Source organism: Lepidochelys olivacea, assembly GCF_965140295.1.
Source record: "Lepidochelys olivacea isolate rLepOli2 genome assembly, chromosome: 8".
NCBI lineage: Eukaryota > Metazoa > Chordata > Testudines > Cheloniidae > Lepidochelys > Lepidochelys olivacea.
In genome coordinates this window covers 97377614-97395216 of record NC_140418.1, presented here as the reverse complement: position 1 = coordinate 97395216, position 17603 = coordinate 97377614, and the positions used below count along the sequence as shown (strand labels likewise).

General features: G+C 39.8%; 1 protein-coding gene across 4 annotated transcripts in view; it reads left to right on the top strand.

Annotated features, from left to right (window-relative positions):
• Positions 1 to 17603, top strand: part of LOC311525609 (protein zyg-11 homolog B) — a 47831-nt gene that overhangs the window by 19904 nt on the left and 10324 nt on the right. For 3 of the 4 annotated variants that reach the window (XM_084637911.1, XM_084637912.1, XM_084637913.1), the window contains exons 3-10: positions 1930 to 2684; positions 8032 to 8172; positions 9402 to 9578; positions 12049 to 12113; positions 13090 to 13189; positions 13279 to 13329; positions 16513 to 16674; positions 16780 to 16827. In XM_084637911.1, coding sequence (XP_084494037.1) covers positions 1930 to 2684; positions 8032 to 8172; positions 9402 to 9578; positions 12049 to 12113; positions 13090 to 13189; positions 13279 to 13329; positions 16513 to 16674; positions 16780 to 16827 — 1499 coding nt within the window. Of the gene's footprint in view, positions 1 to 447; positions 564 to 1929; positions 2685 to 8031; positions 8173 to 9401; positions 9579 to 12048; positions 12114 to 13089; positions 13190 to 13278; positions 13330 to 16512; positions 16675 to 16779; positions 16828 to 17603 lie in introns of those variants that run through there. The other variant, XM_084637914.1, reaches the window with a different exon arrangement.

The following is a 17603-nucleotide window of genomic DNA, read 5'->3' as shown; positions in this document are numbered from 1 at the left end:
TCTTCTGGCTTTGTTACAACTTCTGCTGAATGCATCATAGATGGATAGATAGCTGCCCTCGTGGATAAAATGTCCTTTGTCCCATGTTTATGACCTCAGTTTAATGTTTCTTTTCAATTAGATGTCAGCACTTTTCGCTGGGGTTCTTATTTCTGTCAGTTCATCAGATTCCTTTAATCCTCTCTCTTTCTGGAGATGCTCAGATATTTAATTAGAAAGTTAATAGTATCTTTCATGGAGTAATTAACTGAAGTCTGTCTGTTCCACCCTGCATCTGCATAGTTACATCTAAAATCATCTGGCTATAACACCTTCATTCATTTCATTTTACACAGTAAGCAGTGTGCGTAAAATGTATTTCCTTGCTGAAAAGACAAACCAAACCAGGGAATGCACTACGAAAAACTGTCAAAACCATTATTTTCTTCTAACTATATATTAAGTGCAGGTCTAATGGAATGGAACTGAGCTCTTGAAAGCTTCCTGTAAAGCAATAAGCATGCTTCTGGAATTATACAAATAAGAAATCTCTGAACTCCTTCCAATCAGTCAATATATTTCAGGTAATAAGGGCCCTTGAAGTAAACATAATATTTGGGTTATGGTCTCACCAGGGTGTTGCAGGGGACTGTGGCCTTCCGACGTCTGCATATGTAGTTCAAAACTGGATTGTCCTCTTCCTTTTTATTTATTTATTCTTTTTACTGCCATGTTACACTGCACATGCTACCAAATTTGTTGTTCTTTCGCTCCCTCATCTCCCACCATATCCCCCTTCATTTCCCACAGATAATGTCTTTTTCACATTGAATCTCTTTCTGAGCAACTGCTACATTCTGAGCATGAGGAATGCATAAAAGAGCTTTGTTAGCTTTGTTTAGTGTATTGGTCCCACTTACAAAAGTAACAGAGTTCTGCTTCTCTGTTTTGTTTTTTATTTTGTTTAAATAGTTAAAGCAGGTTGGAAACTGGTTCTTAATTTCTAATATCAAACTCCAGGCCTTCAATATGGACCGGCCAGGAAATGGAGGGTGGGAGGAATCTCAGCAAAATGTTTTGAATTTTTGTCAAATTTCTAACCAGTTCTCATAAGTTTGTGGTAGGTCCATATAAATGCAGGTTTTAATCTAAAATGTCCATCTCAAACATAATTCAAGGTTTTTTTAAAGACAGGTTAATTACCAGTTGAAATTTTCAGCTTTATACGAAGCAGACTAGGTTTTGTATATGTTGTATTATAACTAGGGGTCTGCTTAAATTACGGCAAAATTACGCATTAACACATCTGTGAAATTTGCTATTTATGCCGTGATCAACTCGTGAAAAATATGTGATTTCTCTGCAGTGTTTCTCAAACTAGGGGCCCAGACCCAAAAGGGGGTCAGTCACAAGCCTGTTAGGGTGTCGCAGTTTTGCCACTCTTACTACTTCACCACTGCTGGCAGCAGTGCTTCCTGAAGCTGGGTGGCGGGATGGAAATACCATGCCACTCTTACTTCTCCGCTGCTGCTGGCAGGCAGCACTGCCTTCAGAGCTGACCACTTGATCAGCAGTTGCCACTCTCCCACCATCCAGGTCTGAAGGCAGAGTGCAGAGTGGTGGCTGCTGGTAGGGTGTCCAGCTCTGAAGGTAATGCTGCCTGCTAGCAACAGTGGAGAAAGAAGGGTGGCATACCATCCTTACTTCTGTGCTGCGGCAGCACTGCCTTAAGAGCTGGGCAGCCAGAGACCAGATTTCATGGGGGAGACCAGATTTCATGGTCTGTGAGACGATTTTCATGACTGTGCATTTGGTAGACCCCTAATTATAACTACATTGACTGCAAACAGTAAACTGAACCAGTTATTCTTGTTAACCCTTGTCGTTTTTCCCCCATAGGTTTCAAAAAAATCTGTAATATAACATAAACTTATTGCTGTTTTTCAACAGGGCTGCTGAATGATGGAACTGTGGGCATCTTCCGAGGCAACCAGATGCGCTTGAAACGAGCTTGTATCCGGAAAGCAAAAATCTCTGCAGTGGCTTTCCGGAAAGCATTTTGCCATCACAAGCTGGTAGAACTTGATGCTACGGGAGTGAATGCAGATATTACAATCACAGACATCATAAGTGGACTTGGCAGCAATAAATGGATCCAACAAAACCTTCAGTGCCTTGTGCTGAACTCATTAACTCTCTCCTTGGAAGACCCATATGAAAGATGCTTCAGTCAGTTGTCTGGTCTTCGTGCTTTGAGCATTACCAATGTTCTGTTCTACAATGAAGACTTAGCAGATGTTGCATCACTTCCAAGGTTAGAAAGTCTAGATATATCCAATACCTCTGTCACTGACATAACTGCACTCCTCACCTGCAAGGATCAACTTAAGTCTCTGACCATGCACCACCTGAAATGCTTGAAAATGACGACCACACAGATTTTGGATGTTCTAAGAGAACTAAAATATCTGAATCATCTTGATATTTCAGATGACAAACAATTCACATCAGATATAGCACTTCGTTTACTAGAACAGAAAGATATCCTACCTAACCTTGTGTCTTTGGACATTTCTGGAAGAAAGCATGTTACAGATGAAGCTGTAGAAGCATTTATTCAGCAACGGCCAACAATGCAGTTTGTGGGACTGCTAGCTACTGATGCTGGCTACTCAGAATTCCTTACAGGAGAAGGAAACTTAAAGGTTCGACTTTTTAAGTTTAAGTCTATTTAAGGTTGTGACAACAAACGTGGTTCTTCCAGAATGAAATTATAGGTTCACCTACCATCATAGTATTTTTATCCATTAATGGCAATTGCTAATAACTGTGGCTTAGGCCTTCATGTAACTGTCCTGGAGCCAAAATTTGGGTCATATTTAGTGTAAAATTGTCTATTTTTCCATACCAGTCAATGAGTCTTGAAGTACTGCTTTAAGATATCAAACCTATCAGAACAGGATGTTAGCAATGGATAGTCTGAAACTATTTATTGGCATAATAAACTCTGGTTCCTCGGCATGACCTTTAGCGTAAAGCATCAATATTTCAGAGCCTGATTCATATTGATGCATTGGCATTTGAATACAGCTTTGAGCAGTTCTACTTAACACAGTAGATGCAATAAAACTTTGTATTCAGGAACTGCTTTTGTACTCCAGCTCAACATCTGTTTTTCAGATTGATGTTTCTGCCTGTCACCCGGCCCTTTTATTACATCAGATGTGAGCCTCACCTCTGCCCCCTCTTTTCTGGATAGGGCATCGGCTACCTTGTTCTCAAACCCCTGAATACGTTTAATACTCCTGCAAAGCTGCAGTGTAGAATCTGGAGTTGGTTCATTTTGTTCTCTGGAACCATATTAATGGTGAGTGATCCGTTAACAGCCTGAACCACTTGTTGGAAGGATCTGAGCTGTTTTACACTCCACACCATAGCGTAACATTCCTTTTCTATTACCTGGTAATTCTGTTCAGTGAGAGACAGGTTTTTGCTCAGAACTGCAATGGGGTGTTTCTTCCTGGTCTGCATCAGTACATCTCTTAGGCTTGTGTTGGATACATCAATTCAAATACTTTCTTAAAATCTGGACTGGCCAAAATGGGTGTGCATCTCCCTCTTGATCTGTTCCCTCATTGTCCCTGTAGCCCTGTAAGCCCTTCTGTTTACTAGGTGTGCATCACTGGTGTTAATGTGGTGGTCTCTCTGGTAAGTGAAACCAGGTTTGTTAGAAAATACCATTTTTCGATTTTGTAACACAGCCATTACTTCTCTCCCTTTATTTTTTTTACGGGGATTAGCTCTTAATTAATGCTCTCTAAAGGGTTCTCTCCGTTACTTTCAGACATTAAGTCTAAGAGAGGCAATACTTTGTGTTCCTCATCTGCATAGCATATCATGTTGACTATAGCCTCTCCGTTATGGTGAGCTTTCACTCTGTTAATATGTACAGTTGTGATAAATCCTGACTATAGGGTTTCTGTACTTGATAAGTGAGTTCATTCAGTTTCTCTGTCGCCTCAAAGGGACCTTCCCATGAGAGTATTTCATGCTTTTTGTAGGGGCAAATACCAAAACACCTAGATTAAAGCTCTTTCACTTGTCTTCTTGTCATAGCATGCTTTTTGTATAGCTTGGCTTTCTTCAATATTATGCTGTACCAGCTCCATAATGGTTTTAGCTCTGCCATGAATTTAGGTACAAATTCAGTTATATTGAAATGTCTGCTAATATGTGTGAGCAGCTGATTTTTGTACTGATACCATTTAAGAATAAACAGTAGGCACCCACTGTAATTTCCTGTGAGATCAGAACAGTTGTATAACAGTACAGTAAAACTTCTCTATGAAATCTCTTGTGAGGATAAACTGATAACCCTAGGTAATATAGCATGTGAAACAGACATGAAGCTGGACATGAGTTCCAAATGGTGTCGGTTTTTTTACTCGCAAAATGCATCATAGTTTAGTGATAATCAACACTGTATTTTATCAATAGGGGAAGTAAAAACATGACAACCGCATCTCTCAGAACAGTGTAGTATGAAAGATTATTTCCTGGTCTGGCAGCAAGATATGAGAGATTAGTTTGGCCCAAGCAATATGGTATGCAGAACATTGATTGATTGTGGACTTGTTCACTGTAAACTATTTTAAATAAACGCATTAAATGAAAAGTCTCTTGGCAACATGTAGCCCTTCAGATATTCTGAGGTGAATTAACTAAACTTTTTTTTAATGTGTATAACAATTCACCAACTGCAGTCAGTGAACCATTTACTTGCCCGTAGGAAACACATGAAGTACCATAGCATATTGCTTATGAATAAAGAGATTTAAAAAGCAATGGCATTAGATAATGGGAGTGCTTGCTGTAACAGGGGTGAAAAAGATACCAGGTGAGCAAGGGAAGTTTTTAAAGGTACTCTCCAAAGCCTAAGTTCTTTTGTCTTGACTGCAAAATAAATAAATAAAAAAGTGTGTTCTTAACCCGAGTTTTATGAACTCATAGAAGTGTAAGACTGGAACGGATCTCAGTAGGTTATCTCGTCCAGTCCCCTTCCTTCAAGGTAGGACTAAGTAATAACTAGACCAGGGGTTCTCAAACTTCATTGCACTGCAACCCCCTTCTGACAACAAAAATTACTACACAACCCAGAAGGGGGGACCAAAACCTGAGCCCGCCCGAGCTCCACTGTCAAAAGCCTGAGCACTGTCATCCAGGCTGAAGCCCTTGGGCTTTAGTTTTGGCCCTGTGCACTGGGTCTCAGGCTTTGGCCCTGGGCAGTGAGGCTCAGGCTTTGGCTTCTGCCTTGGATGGTGGGGCTCGAGCTTCATCCCTGGGCCCCAGCAAGTCTAACTCCAGCCCTGGTGATCCCATTAAATGGGGTCACAACCCACTTTGGGGTCGTGACCCACAGTTTGAGAACCGCTGAACTAAACCATTCCTGACAGGTGTTTGTCTAATCTGCTCTTAAAACCTCCAATGACAGAGATTCCACAACCTTCCGAGGCAATTTGTTCCAGTGCTTAAGTTAATTAACTCAAGGTAAATTCTAGTGAAGGCAATTGTGATTTTTCACACAGTGGATTTGATTGAAATCAAATTGATTTAAATCATGATTTAAATCACTAGTCAGGAAGACTTGATTTAATCATGGTTTGCTACATAAAAATACATTTTTGTTGGTTGTTATAACCTTAATACATATTCTTCACAACTCAGTGATAGATGTAGGTTTCATTTTTAGAAGGTACACACGATACATTTTTAAACAGTGATTTATTTTGAAAACTTTTCAGATTAGTTTTACAGCTACACCTCTACCCCGATATAACGTGACCCGATATAACATGAATTTGGATATAACGCGGTAAAGCAGCGCTCTGGTGGGGGGCGGGACTGCGCGCTCTGGTGGATCAAAGCAAGTTTGATATAATGCAGTTTCACCTATAACGCGGTAAGATTTTTTGGCTCCCGAGGACAGCGTTATAGCAGGGTAGAGGTGTGTTATCAGAAAATGAATGATTGTTTGGTTATTTCATTTACCAAAGGTAATTGAAGCAGATATTTATGAAGTCATTGGGAGGTGAACTATCTCTAAGTCAACAGGTTAATCATTAATATTTGAAGGATTTCCTTGCCATGTTGTATTAGGAGGAAAACATCACCAGACAGTTTAAATTGTTTTATTTAACTAAAACAACAACGTTAGGTATTCTGGATTTTTTTTCTTCAGCAGCAAACATAGCTTTTTTGTTAAAATATTATATGTACCCCGCTTCTCACATTTATCTCCAGACTTCTCCTTGTCCAGATCTATTCCGCCCCCAACTATCTTCTATTCATTGAACTTTTTGAAACTTTGCACTTTTAGAGAGAGGTAAGGGATTGACTCTGTGTACAAATTTGCAGAGGGACAATAGGGCTGAGGTCTGTTATTTCTCACCTCTATATATTTATTTATTTAAAAATATTGTTGCTGTTAACAACCATGTTACCTCTGGAGACACAAATCCACAGTTTGAGAACTGCAAAACTAAGCATCTCTGGTGGTATCTCCTAGGCTGAGCACTGAGTCCCATTGGGTAGATAGAAAGATTAACCTAAATAATCTATACAGAAGCCTGTAGACCCCCATAAAATTGGGTCCCTAATCCATGAACTATTGGAACTCATTTACAAAACTTTTCTTAAACATTACATGAATATATTGTCTCATACTATAGAATTAGACGTTATAATCCCTATTCCATGTTGAGATATCTTTGAGCTATAATGTATCTTAATTAAAACTATCTTTAGATAGGTTTTTTCCCTCAAAAAGCATTTTATAAAAAAAAATCCAATTTAAATAAAAACATCCAATTTTTTTTTAAATCATTGATTTTTATCCACCCTAATTTTTCACACGAGTTAGCAAGTTGAGTTAGTGTAGGCTTTAAGAATACATTTCTTTTTTTTTTTTTTTTTTAAGTGAATATAGGACCTATGATACTTCTCGTTAATAGAGTTCTGGGAAGCTATAGCTACTGATTGAACTAATTAGTAACCTGCAAAAAACAGGGAAGCTTTCTCTCATTGGTGTGGCTGAATCAAAGCACCTCCTCCAGCTGAGAAAATTGCATCAAGTATATTGCTTCAGCAGCAGTGTGTGCCAATTTATGACGGATCATGCAGCTGTGAATCTTGCTTATAAGGCAAAAATTGACACAAGCAACATTAGTTGGTTATGGAGTGACACGCCTCCTGCCTGATTGGTTACAGGGAGCTCTAGTCAAAGATTGGATTGAAGCTGAGTTTTGGTTTATACTTAGGGCCTTACCAAATTCACAGCCATGAAAAATGCGTCACGGACCGTGAAATCTGGTCTCCCCCTGGTCTCCCCCTTTTGTGTACTTTTACCCTATACTATGCAGATTTCACGCGGGAAACCAGCGTTTTTCAAACTGGGATCCTGACCCAAAAGAGGGCTGTGGAGCAGGGTCACAAGATTATTGTAGGGTGGATGCAGTATTGCCACCCTTACTTCTGTGCCGCCTTCAGAGCTGGGTGGCCGGAGAGTGGTGACTGCTGTCCAGGCATCCAGCTCTGAAGGCAGCACCCTGCCAGAAGCAGTGCAGAAGTAAGGGTGGCAGTACCGTACAATGCCACCCTTACTTCCATCCTGCTGCCTTCAGAGTTGGGTCAGGACCCCTACAGTTACAACACCATGAAATTTCAGATTTAAATATCTGAAATCATGAAATTTATGATTTTTTAAAATCCTATGACCATGAAATTGACCAAAATGGACTGCGAATTTGGTAGGGCCCTATTTATACTGTACAATGTTACCTTATTTCAATGGGAAATGTTAAAGTTTGTCTAGTCCTGGGCTACTGCTGGCAGATCATGTACGAGGTAGATGAAATGTTAAAATCACTGGGATTTGGATAAAATGCCACCAGCTTTGGAACAACAGTTTTGCACAATTAAGAAAAATCAAATTCTGAAATACAGTAATGACAGCTTTTAAAAAATGGTAATATAAACTTCTTTGTCTGTTCAAAGGTGTCTGGAGAAGCAAATGAAACTCAAATTTCTGAAGCACTGAAGCGGTACAGTGAGCGGGCATTCTTTGTGAGGGAAGCACTCTTTCATCTATTCAGCCTTACACACATTATGGAAAAAACAAAGCCTGAAATTTTAAAGGTAAAAAAAAATACACTTCAGATGAGAAAATCTTGCTCTGTTCTGTAAATTTAACTTCAGATGAACATCTGGAAAGCTTATAATATACTGAAAACTTAGTGTATGTTATGTAGCTTTCTTCTGCCTGTTTAGTTACTTGATTATTGCTTAAGAGGTTTAGTAGAAATCATTACGCTTTTGTTAATGTTCATGTGAAAATGATTTATGAGGTAATGGTGTGGAAGGTGCAAAATAGTTGATTTTCCTCTGAAAAGAGGGACCAAGCTAATTCAGCAGCAGTATGAATTCATTTTACAAATAAATACTTCTGAATATGGCTTAGAATAGTCTCCTAGTATTGCATTATGACATGCTAACTATTGAACAAGTATTGCTTAAAGATAGGCTATTGAGTTACCTGTAGGATTTATTAGACTAAAAGCCTGTCCCTAGGACACTAGCTTTGTATCATTGGTGCCCCAGAGGTAGTTCAATCTTTATCATTACAATGGAAGGAGAGATCAGAGAGGTTCAGTTTTCTAACAAAAAAGATAATTGATCAACATCGTTCAAGTTAAACAAGTGACTTTAAGAAAACATCATGATTCTTCCACCCCTACTGTGTTAGCAGGAGATATTGCGGCTCGATCATGTTCGTGTCAATTGCAAAGAGAGTTTGGATATTCAATCACCAGCAAAGATTACTCTTTTCCATTTCCCTGTGTATAAGTATTTGTGACAAGTTTACAAAGCCAAAAACATAACCTGATAAGGGATGGCTATAGGCCTATGGTAAATTGGCAGCCGCCTTGCTGTAGTAGCACTAAGATTACTGTGGTTACTTACAATAGGCCAGTACTGTACCTTTTCTATGCTGCAGACTTTGTCCATCTCATTCCTGCTCGTGAAGGGTGTTTCTGTTTCTATGCAGTGTGTGCAGCAGCTTGGGGTATCAGAACTGCCTCAGAATCTTTTGCAACATGTTGCAACAGCAATCCTTTGAGAGATTGCTGCAACTGGTGCAAAGCACTCTGGGCAATGTAAGTTATCTGCTTTAAATGACTGAGCAAAAGCAGAGAGGCTCTTTCGGGATGCTGAAATGTCCCTCACTGGGTTGCTGAATTGAGTGAGAGGTAGAGAGGAACTGTGGTGCACAAAATCACATCTGCTTCTGGCACCAGTGGATCCAGGGTTGCTCTTCAGTATGTGGATTTGTACGTAATGTGAATATGATTTTTTTTGTCTTTCAGCTTGTGGTTATTGGAATGCGAAATCACCCTCTGAACTTGCCTGTGCAGTTAGCAGCAAGTGCATGTGTGTTTAACTTAACCAAGCAAGATTTAGCAGCAGGCATGCCTGTTCGACTACTGGCTGGTGTCACTCACTTACTCCTTAAGGCCATGGAACATTTTCCAAACCATCAACAGGTAAAAATATTAGGTTTTGTTTTTCTGTGGATTTCTCATCCTAACAGGAGGCCTAATAATAGAAATACAGCCCAGGTGTTGTGAAGTGTTTCTGCTTTCAGAATATTTTAATGTTTTGAGGTATTGACTGTAAGCTAAATAGAGCCTCAGCTGTCTTGTAAGCTTGCTGGGGGTCTAACCATCCCTGTAGATATTGCAAACAAATAGGAACTTAACAGAGAAGAGGCAAGGTCTTGACTCCACCTCAACGTTGGCTTTGAACAGATATACCCAAATATGTTTGTGTACGGTATGCACACTTGATCTATTGTAACTTGAAAGGCTCATCTTTGTGCCAGTTTTATTCTTAGATTGCAGTTCATTAATATAATCATGATGCATGACCTAACTTGTACCGGTGCAGTTTGATAGTTAACTTAGTAGAGTTAAGGATCTGTGGTTGTACTATTGCTACGAATGGCATCACTGTACAGTGAGATTCCACCTAACAGGCACTAATAGTAGCTGCATTTTCTCACTGATAAACACATGGGCAAGGAATGTCTGGTGCCTTTCTGTCCTTGATCTATGCATTCCCTGGAGTCACTTCCCTGTTAAACTCTCTGCCTCATAGGAGTGCAGTTTGTAGAAGCAATGTTCCTCTAGCATGGCTTTTTTAAAGCCTTTATTTTACTGAAATCAAACTAATCAACAAACAAGGGCAATAAGAGGTAAATAAAAGAATAATGCCTATTGTCATCTCTATCAACCATTGTATGCACAAAACTCAGTAACTGTGCTAAACATTTCCTCACACAGCAAAAAACAAAGAACCAGAACAGAAAGGAGAGACACAAAACAGGAGAGATACCACCATTAGATATCTGACAGCTATGCCCCAATGATTATCACCATGATATTATCATTATCCAGGCAGGTTTGAGTTAAGTAAAAGTCCAGAACTGATTATGTTGTCCTTTACAAAAACAGCCCTGAAGTTTATGGTAGAGAATTTTGGATATATGGGTGCAACGTCTCTCTACATGTTGTCTGTGGGTTATTGCTCAGTAACTAATGTATTGGAGGAAAGCTTCCCTCCAAAGAGAAATGTGGAAACTTCTTGTGTAGTCCCTAATTACAAAACTCATTTTGGATGATAAGCAGCAAAGTAGCAGCAGGCCTGGCAGGATTTGCTTGTGAGTTGTTTCAAAGAGGTCAAGCTAGTTGAAAGGTGTGGGGGTTATATCACATTCCACAGGCTGTGAGGAATGAATGCCTACCTTTTCCCAAAAGTTAGCAAATGCCTGATATAACGAAAGAGGCTGCCATTCTCAGCAGTATATTTTGGGCAATTCTCAGTCTAAAATGTCAACTTTAAAGACTGTGTACTGGGGGCAAATAAGCCCTGTTTTTAATATCTGGTACAGTGTTTCTCTTCCACCATGGGTCTAGAGCAGTGATAATCAGACTGGCTTTCAAGCCGCAACTGGCTCTTTAATGTGTCTCCTGCGGCTCTTTGTAGCACATGATATTAAAACACTCTCTGATTTAATTATTAACCAGTCAGGATTCTTTTACTATGTTATTAACTAATTAAAATATCAACTTGCACTAAGTTATTAACTTATTTGCTGTGAGAATAATATTTAGTTGATATATATATATTTCTCCTGTCATTCACACTACTGTGGCTCTTTTGGTTAATGTTGATCGCTAATTTGGCTCCTGAACCACTGAGGTCTAGATAGTTTTGATACAGACCTGTTTTTCCAAATATTTTGGGGGTATTTCTTTACCCAAGTCCACTTCCAAAGGTTTTCTAGTATTTTCCTTTGTTGGCAACAAATTAATAATTTTTGTAGTCTGGATTTCAGAGATCATGAATGATTTGCAGATTTCATTAATTGTGATAGGCTAACTGGCCTAGAGTGCTCTGTGTTTTGGGATATAGCTTTGAAGAAAGTTGTGGATTTTTAAAAACTCTTTCTCCCACTTCATTGGACCGTTGAGTTTAATAGCAAGAGGAAGAAATGCTCTAGGTGCAAGACTATAGTACAGCCAATTATATCTTTGTAGCCATGTCTACCTGGCTCTTATTAAGTTGTTGACCCTACCCATTTGAAGGTCAATTATGAATAGTCATTCTAGAAACCTTAATTAACAATAGGAAATTGTCGTTGTACAATTTGACACCACTTTCCCCCCCAAAAAGCCCTTATACTTTGTATTGGGTAAAGAGACCATGTGAAACTTGACTCCCCAGTATGGTATGGCACATTCTGTAGTGAAGAGGGTGTTGTTGTTATGTAAAGGACTTTGCTTTGTTCTAGAAAAATTATTTGTGTTTTTGATTTGACCCTTCTCTTGTTTAGAAATATAACCATTTACAGTATAGTACATGATCCACCAAACTTCCACAATTCTGGTGTAACAAGGAAGCACTTTGAAATTTTTGTATTTTTCTGCTGAACACTTTTTTGATGTCCTACAGCTGCAGAAGAACTGCCTTCTTTCACTGTGCAGTGACAGGATCCTTCAGGATGTTCCATTTAACAGGTAAATTTAATCCTATTAATTAAAATGGGATGTAGAATAACGTATCAATGGGTTTTGGTTGTTACTTTTTAATCTCCTGGATTGTAGCGTTTATCTTTGAAATATGCTAATTGTTGGCCTAGTCTCAGGAAAAGAGAACCCTGCCATTTTGGAGACCTGATTTTGATTCATAGGGTTAGATTCTGATCTCAGATCCCATAGTAACTCGTGTATACATGAGAATTTTTTGGGCCCATAATTCACAATTATATGGCTTATGGGTCTGAAAAAATCCTTGTCTAGACAAGGCAAATGACTTCAGTTAAATTACTCTAGCTCTACACTGGAGTAACAGAGATCGGAATTTAATCCCCAGTTTGCTGAATCTCTGGATTTGTGGAAGTGAGTTTTGTCATTTTGCAGTGGTCCCTTTATTTAAAAACTTTGGAAGGCTTTGGAGGGTTTGCATCCAACATGCCTAGGTCAGATGATGAAGGGTAGAGAAAGTGAGGGGTTATCTCTGGTTTTAGGCCAATTCTCCTTCAGCTCTTTACAGAAGAGGACCTTGTGCTTTTATATTAAACTTCTAGTAAAAGAGACACTGGGGGAGCAGATCCTGAAATCTGAGTAATCCCTGTGATCTTGGTCTAATTCAAGATTTTATATTTTCTGTAGCAGGCTGGCAGACTGTAAGCTCTTCATGTTTTCAGTAGATAGATTTCTGTTGGTGGTTTTCCTTGGCTTACCTAAAGGTTGTTGTAAGAGTTGATGTTGAAACTTTTCTGAGTGTTGCTCTGTAAATTTCACTCATTGAGTGGGCTTGAGACTAGCTTTGCCTGCTCTTAATTCCACTGTTCATTTCCACCGTCTTGGGACAAAGCACAGTGCTTCCAATTTCGACTGCCTGGGGGCATCCTGGTCTGATGTGTGGTGTGTATTTTCCTTTTTAAAGGCTTACGTGACTTCTGTTCTGAAAATAAAAACTGTTAACTTTCAGGTTTGAAGCAGCTAAGCTTGTTATGCAGTGGCTGTGTAACCATGAAGATCAAAATATGCAGAGGATGGCAGTGGCTATAATCTCCATTCTAGCTGCAAAGGTACAAGACTTATAAATATAGAAGTGCTGAAGTATAATTTACTGGGTCCTGATGATTTTTCTGATATTCCCTAATGTTTTTGTTTATAGCTTTCAACTGAGCAAACAGCTCAACTTGGTGCAGAGCTCTTCATTGTTAGGGTAAGTCCAGTGCTGTCTCTTACAAATTGCTACCCTGGATCTCCTATTTTAAATAATTTTGAAATTGGCTACAGTTAGGTGTATTCTATCAAATTAAAAATAAGCAGTTACATTTTACCTTCCGTCAGTACTGCTACCAGGAAAAGATTGGCACTCCAGACTGTCAGGAGGGCACTCGCTCACCATGTTAATGAGGGTGGCCTGTGGGCCCAGTAAATAGAAGCCAAAGTAAATAACTTGATTGTGTCAGGACTTAAATGACTGCAGTATGGATGGAAAACTCAACTCTGACTCAAACTTTTTGTTGTTTGCAATGAAGTTTACCTTGAAAACAAGCTCCCATGGACATGTTTACATTGGCATGCAGGTACAGTACATGGGGCCACTGTGGTGTCAACTGGCTGGAGCAATACATAGAAGTTAAACTAGGAATCTCACATCTTTTAAAAAAGTTTAACATGTTTTTACTGGAGTTTGGAATAAAATTGAGACACAGAACAAACTATCAGAAGTCATTGTTTGTGGGACCTGGTTTCAGGAGCAGTCTGATGGCTTCAGCTCCAGGGCAGTGGAAATACAGATTTCAGACATGTCTCTCTCAATTTCTGGAGAGAGACTATGATGCAAAACACATCTCTGATGGTGCCTTACTTTGGCCAACCAGTATACCAAACTACATTTCCTTAATGTCTGTGCAGGATAGATGTTCAAGTGAAAGCTATTGATCAGTTATAAACCTTAATTGTCTTCAGAATAAATTAGGTGTCTTAGTGGAGTTCATTGCAGAACCAAAAAAGTCAGAATCTTGATCCAGCTTATTTGATGCAAGTCACTAAAAGTAGTGGGTACTAGCTATTAAAACCAAATGGAGGTTTAAATTAGTATTTAATATTTTCCCCTACCAACCTTAGTTTAATGTTTTTCTCTTTTTAAAAATGTACAGTAGAATATTTAGGAAAAATTGTCATTGCTTGCAACTATCAAACGGAGGTGGTGGTCTTGTACAGTTGGCCCATAACAATCCTGCAAGAGGTTTAAGAGGTAGAGAGATGGAAAAAAAACAGCCCACAAGCATGTAGGAACAAAGTTAAAAAGGCCAACTTACAAAACAAGATTAAACTAGCTAGGAATATAAAATGTTTTCTTTTTACAAATACATTAAAAGCAAAAGGAAGATCAAGGACAGGTAGGCCCATTACTCAACAAGGAGGGAAAGGCAATAACAGAAAACACAGCAATGAGTGAAGTATTAAATGTCTTTTTTGCCGCCTTTTTCACCAAAAAGGTTAGCAGTGATTGGACGTTTAACACAGTGAACATCAGTTTAAATGGGGTAGGATCTGAGGCTAAAATAGGGAAAGAACAAGTTAAGAATTACCTAGACAAATTAGATACCTTAAAGTTGGCAGGACCTGATGAAATACATCCAGAATATTTAAGGAACTGGCTGAAGAGATCTCTGAGCCACTAGTGATTATCTTTGAGAACTCATGGTGGAAGGGAAAGATCCCAGAAGACTGGAAAAGGGAACATATAGTACCTATCTATAAAAAAGGGAATAAGGACAACCCATAAAATTATAGATCAGTCATCTTATCTTTGGTACCAGAAAAGATAATAGAGCAAACAATCAATCAATCAGCTTGTAAGCACCTAGAAGATAATAAGGTGATAAGTGACAGTCAACATAAATTTGTCAAAAAAAAAAAAAAATGTCTAACCAACCTAACATACTACTTTTGATAGGGTAGCAGGCCTGGTGGATGAGGGAGGAAAGCAGTAGATGTGAATCTCTACTTCAGTAAGGTTTTTTGATACTGTCTCATAAGCAAACTAGGGAAATATATACCCTAGATGAACCTACTATAAGGTGGATGCACAAGTGGTTGGAAAACTGAACTCCGAGAGTAGTTATTAATGGTCCATGTCAAGCTGGAAGGGCATATTGAGTGGGGGTCCCACAGGGATCTGCCCTGAGTCTGGTACTATTCAATATCTTCATAAATGATTGGATAATGGCATAGAAAGTACACTTACAAAGTTTGTGGACAATACCAAGTGGGGAGGGGTTGCAAGCACTTTGGAGGATAGGATTAGAATTCAAAATGATCTTGGCAAACTGGAAAAATGGTCTGAAATGGGATGAAATTCAATAAGGACAAATCCAAAGTACTACTTTTAGGAAGGAATAATCAATTGCATAAATACAAAATGGTAAATGGCTGCGTAGGATGGAGTATTGTAGAAAAGGATCTGGGGGTTATAGTGGATCACAAACTAAAATGAGAATCAACAATGTAATACTATTGCCAAAAACGCTAACTTCATTCTGGGATATATTAGCAGAAGTGTTGTAAGCAAGGCATGAAAGGAATTCTTCCAGTCTACTCAGCACTGCTAAGGCTTCCTCTGGAGTATTATGTCCAGTTCTAGGCACCACACTTTAGGAAAGAGCTGAACAAATTTGAAAAAGTCCAGAGAAGAGCAACAAAAATCATTAAGGGTGTAGAAAACATGATCTACAAGGAAAGATTGGAAAAAAAAAAAAAGGTTTGTTTAGTCTGGAGAAAAGAAGATTGAGGGGGGACATAAGTCTTCGAGTATGTAAAAGGTTGTTACAAAGAGGAGGGTGATAAATTGTTCTCTTTATCCAGTGATGACAGGACAAGAAGCAATGGGCTTAAATTGCAGCAAAGGAAATTTAGGTTAGACATTAGGAAAAACTTCCTAACAGTAAGGATAGTTGAGCACTGGAAAAAATTACCTAAGAGGTTGTGGAATGTCCATCATTGGAGATGTTCTTTCATCATCTAACATGTTCTTTCATTTAAGAACATGTTAGACAAACACGTCAGTAATGGTCAAGATAATACTTAGTCCTGTCTCAATACAGGGAACTGGAGTAGATGACCTATCAAAATCTCTTTCAGTCCTACATTTCTATGATGCTATGAATATACTTGATCTCTTATAAAAGAATACAAGCATGAGGGTGTATAGAAAAATAATTAGTGGAAATATACGGAAAAACTGACTGTGTTAATTGCTAAGTATATTAATCTCCATTCTAATCAGAGATGCAGTTACTTATTGCCCTAGTCTGTGCATAAGTAAACAAAGATGATATAGGTATAGCTCACACAACTTCAAAGTTAATTTTCCTTTTTGTTCTTCCTTTTTCAGCAACTTCTACAAATAGTTAAGCAGAAAACAAATCAGAATCTAGTGGATACTACACTCAAGTTTACACTGAGTGCGCTTTGGAATCTCACTGATGAATCTCCAACCACATGTAGGCACTTTATTGAAAATCAAGGGCTAGAACTCTTCATGAGAGTCTTAGAGGTGAGGACTATGGTTTATGCAGTGGATTTCGTTCCTTGGTTCTAAAATTTCAGCATTAACAAACAATTATTTTGTGTCTTACATAAGCTATGCTTCACTTTACAGTCCTTCCCATCTGAGTCATCTATCCAACAGAAAGTTCTTGGCCTTCTGGTAAGAAGAATAGAAAAACTATAAATTTTACAGAAATACCAGTTGTTCTTAATTGTGTCCATATTTAATTTCTGTTTGAGAATTGGCTTAGATCAGGGGAGGGCAAACTATGGCCCGCGGTCTGGATCTGGCCCATAAGGGCTTTTCAGGATTGCCAGCCTCTGGCACAGCGGGGCTAAGGCAGGCTCCCTGCGTGCCCTGGCCCCACGCCGCTCCCGGGAGCGGCTGGCACCATGTCCCAGCAGTCCGAGGGGGTGGGAGAGCAGAGGGCTCCATGCACTGCCCTCACCTGCAGGCACTGCCCCCTGGAGCTCCCATTGGCCGGGAAAGGGGAACTGTGGCCAATGGGAGTTTCGGGGCTGGTACCCGCAGGTGAGGGCAGCACGCGGTGGAGCCGCCTGCCCTACCTCACCCCCAGGAGCCACTGCCAGACATGCTGGCCACTTCCAGGAGTGGCGCAGGGCCAGGGCAGGCATTGCCTTAGTCCCGCTGCGTGCCACTGCCACCCCAGAGCCGCTTGAGGTAAGTAGTGCCAGGCTGGAGCCTGGACCCCAAATCCCCCCTGCACCTCAACCCCCTGCCCTGAGCCCCCTCCCGCACCCCACACCTCCTCCTGCACCCCAATGCCCTGCCCTGAGCCCCCTGCTGTATTCCACAGCCCTCCTGCACCCCAACCCCTTGCCCTGAGCCCCTTCCTGCACATTGCACCCCTCCCCACGCTCCCTCCAGCCCCCTGTCCCAGCCCTACATTCATGGCCCTGCATACAATTTCCCCA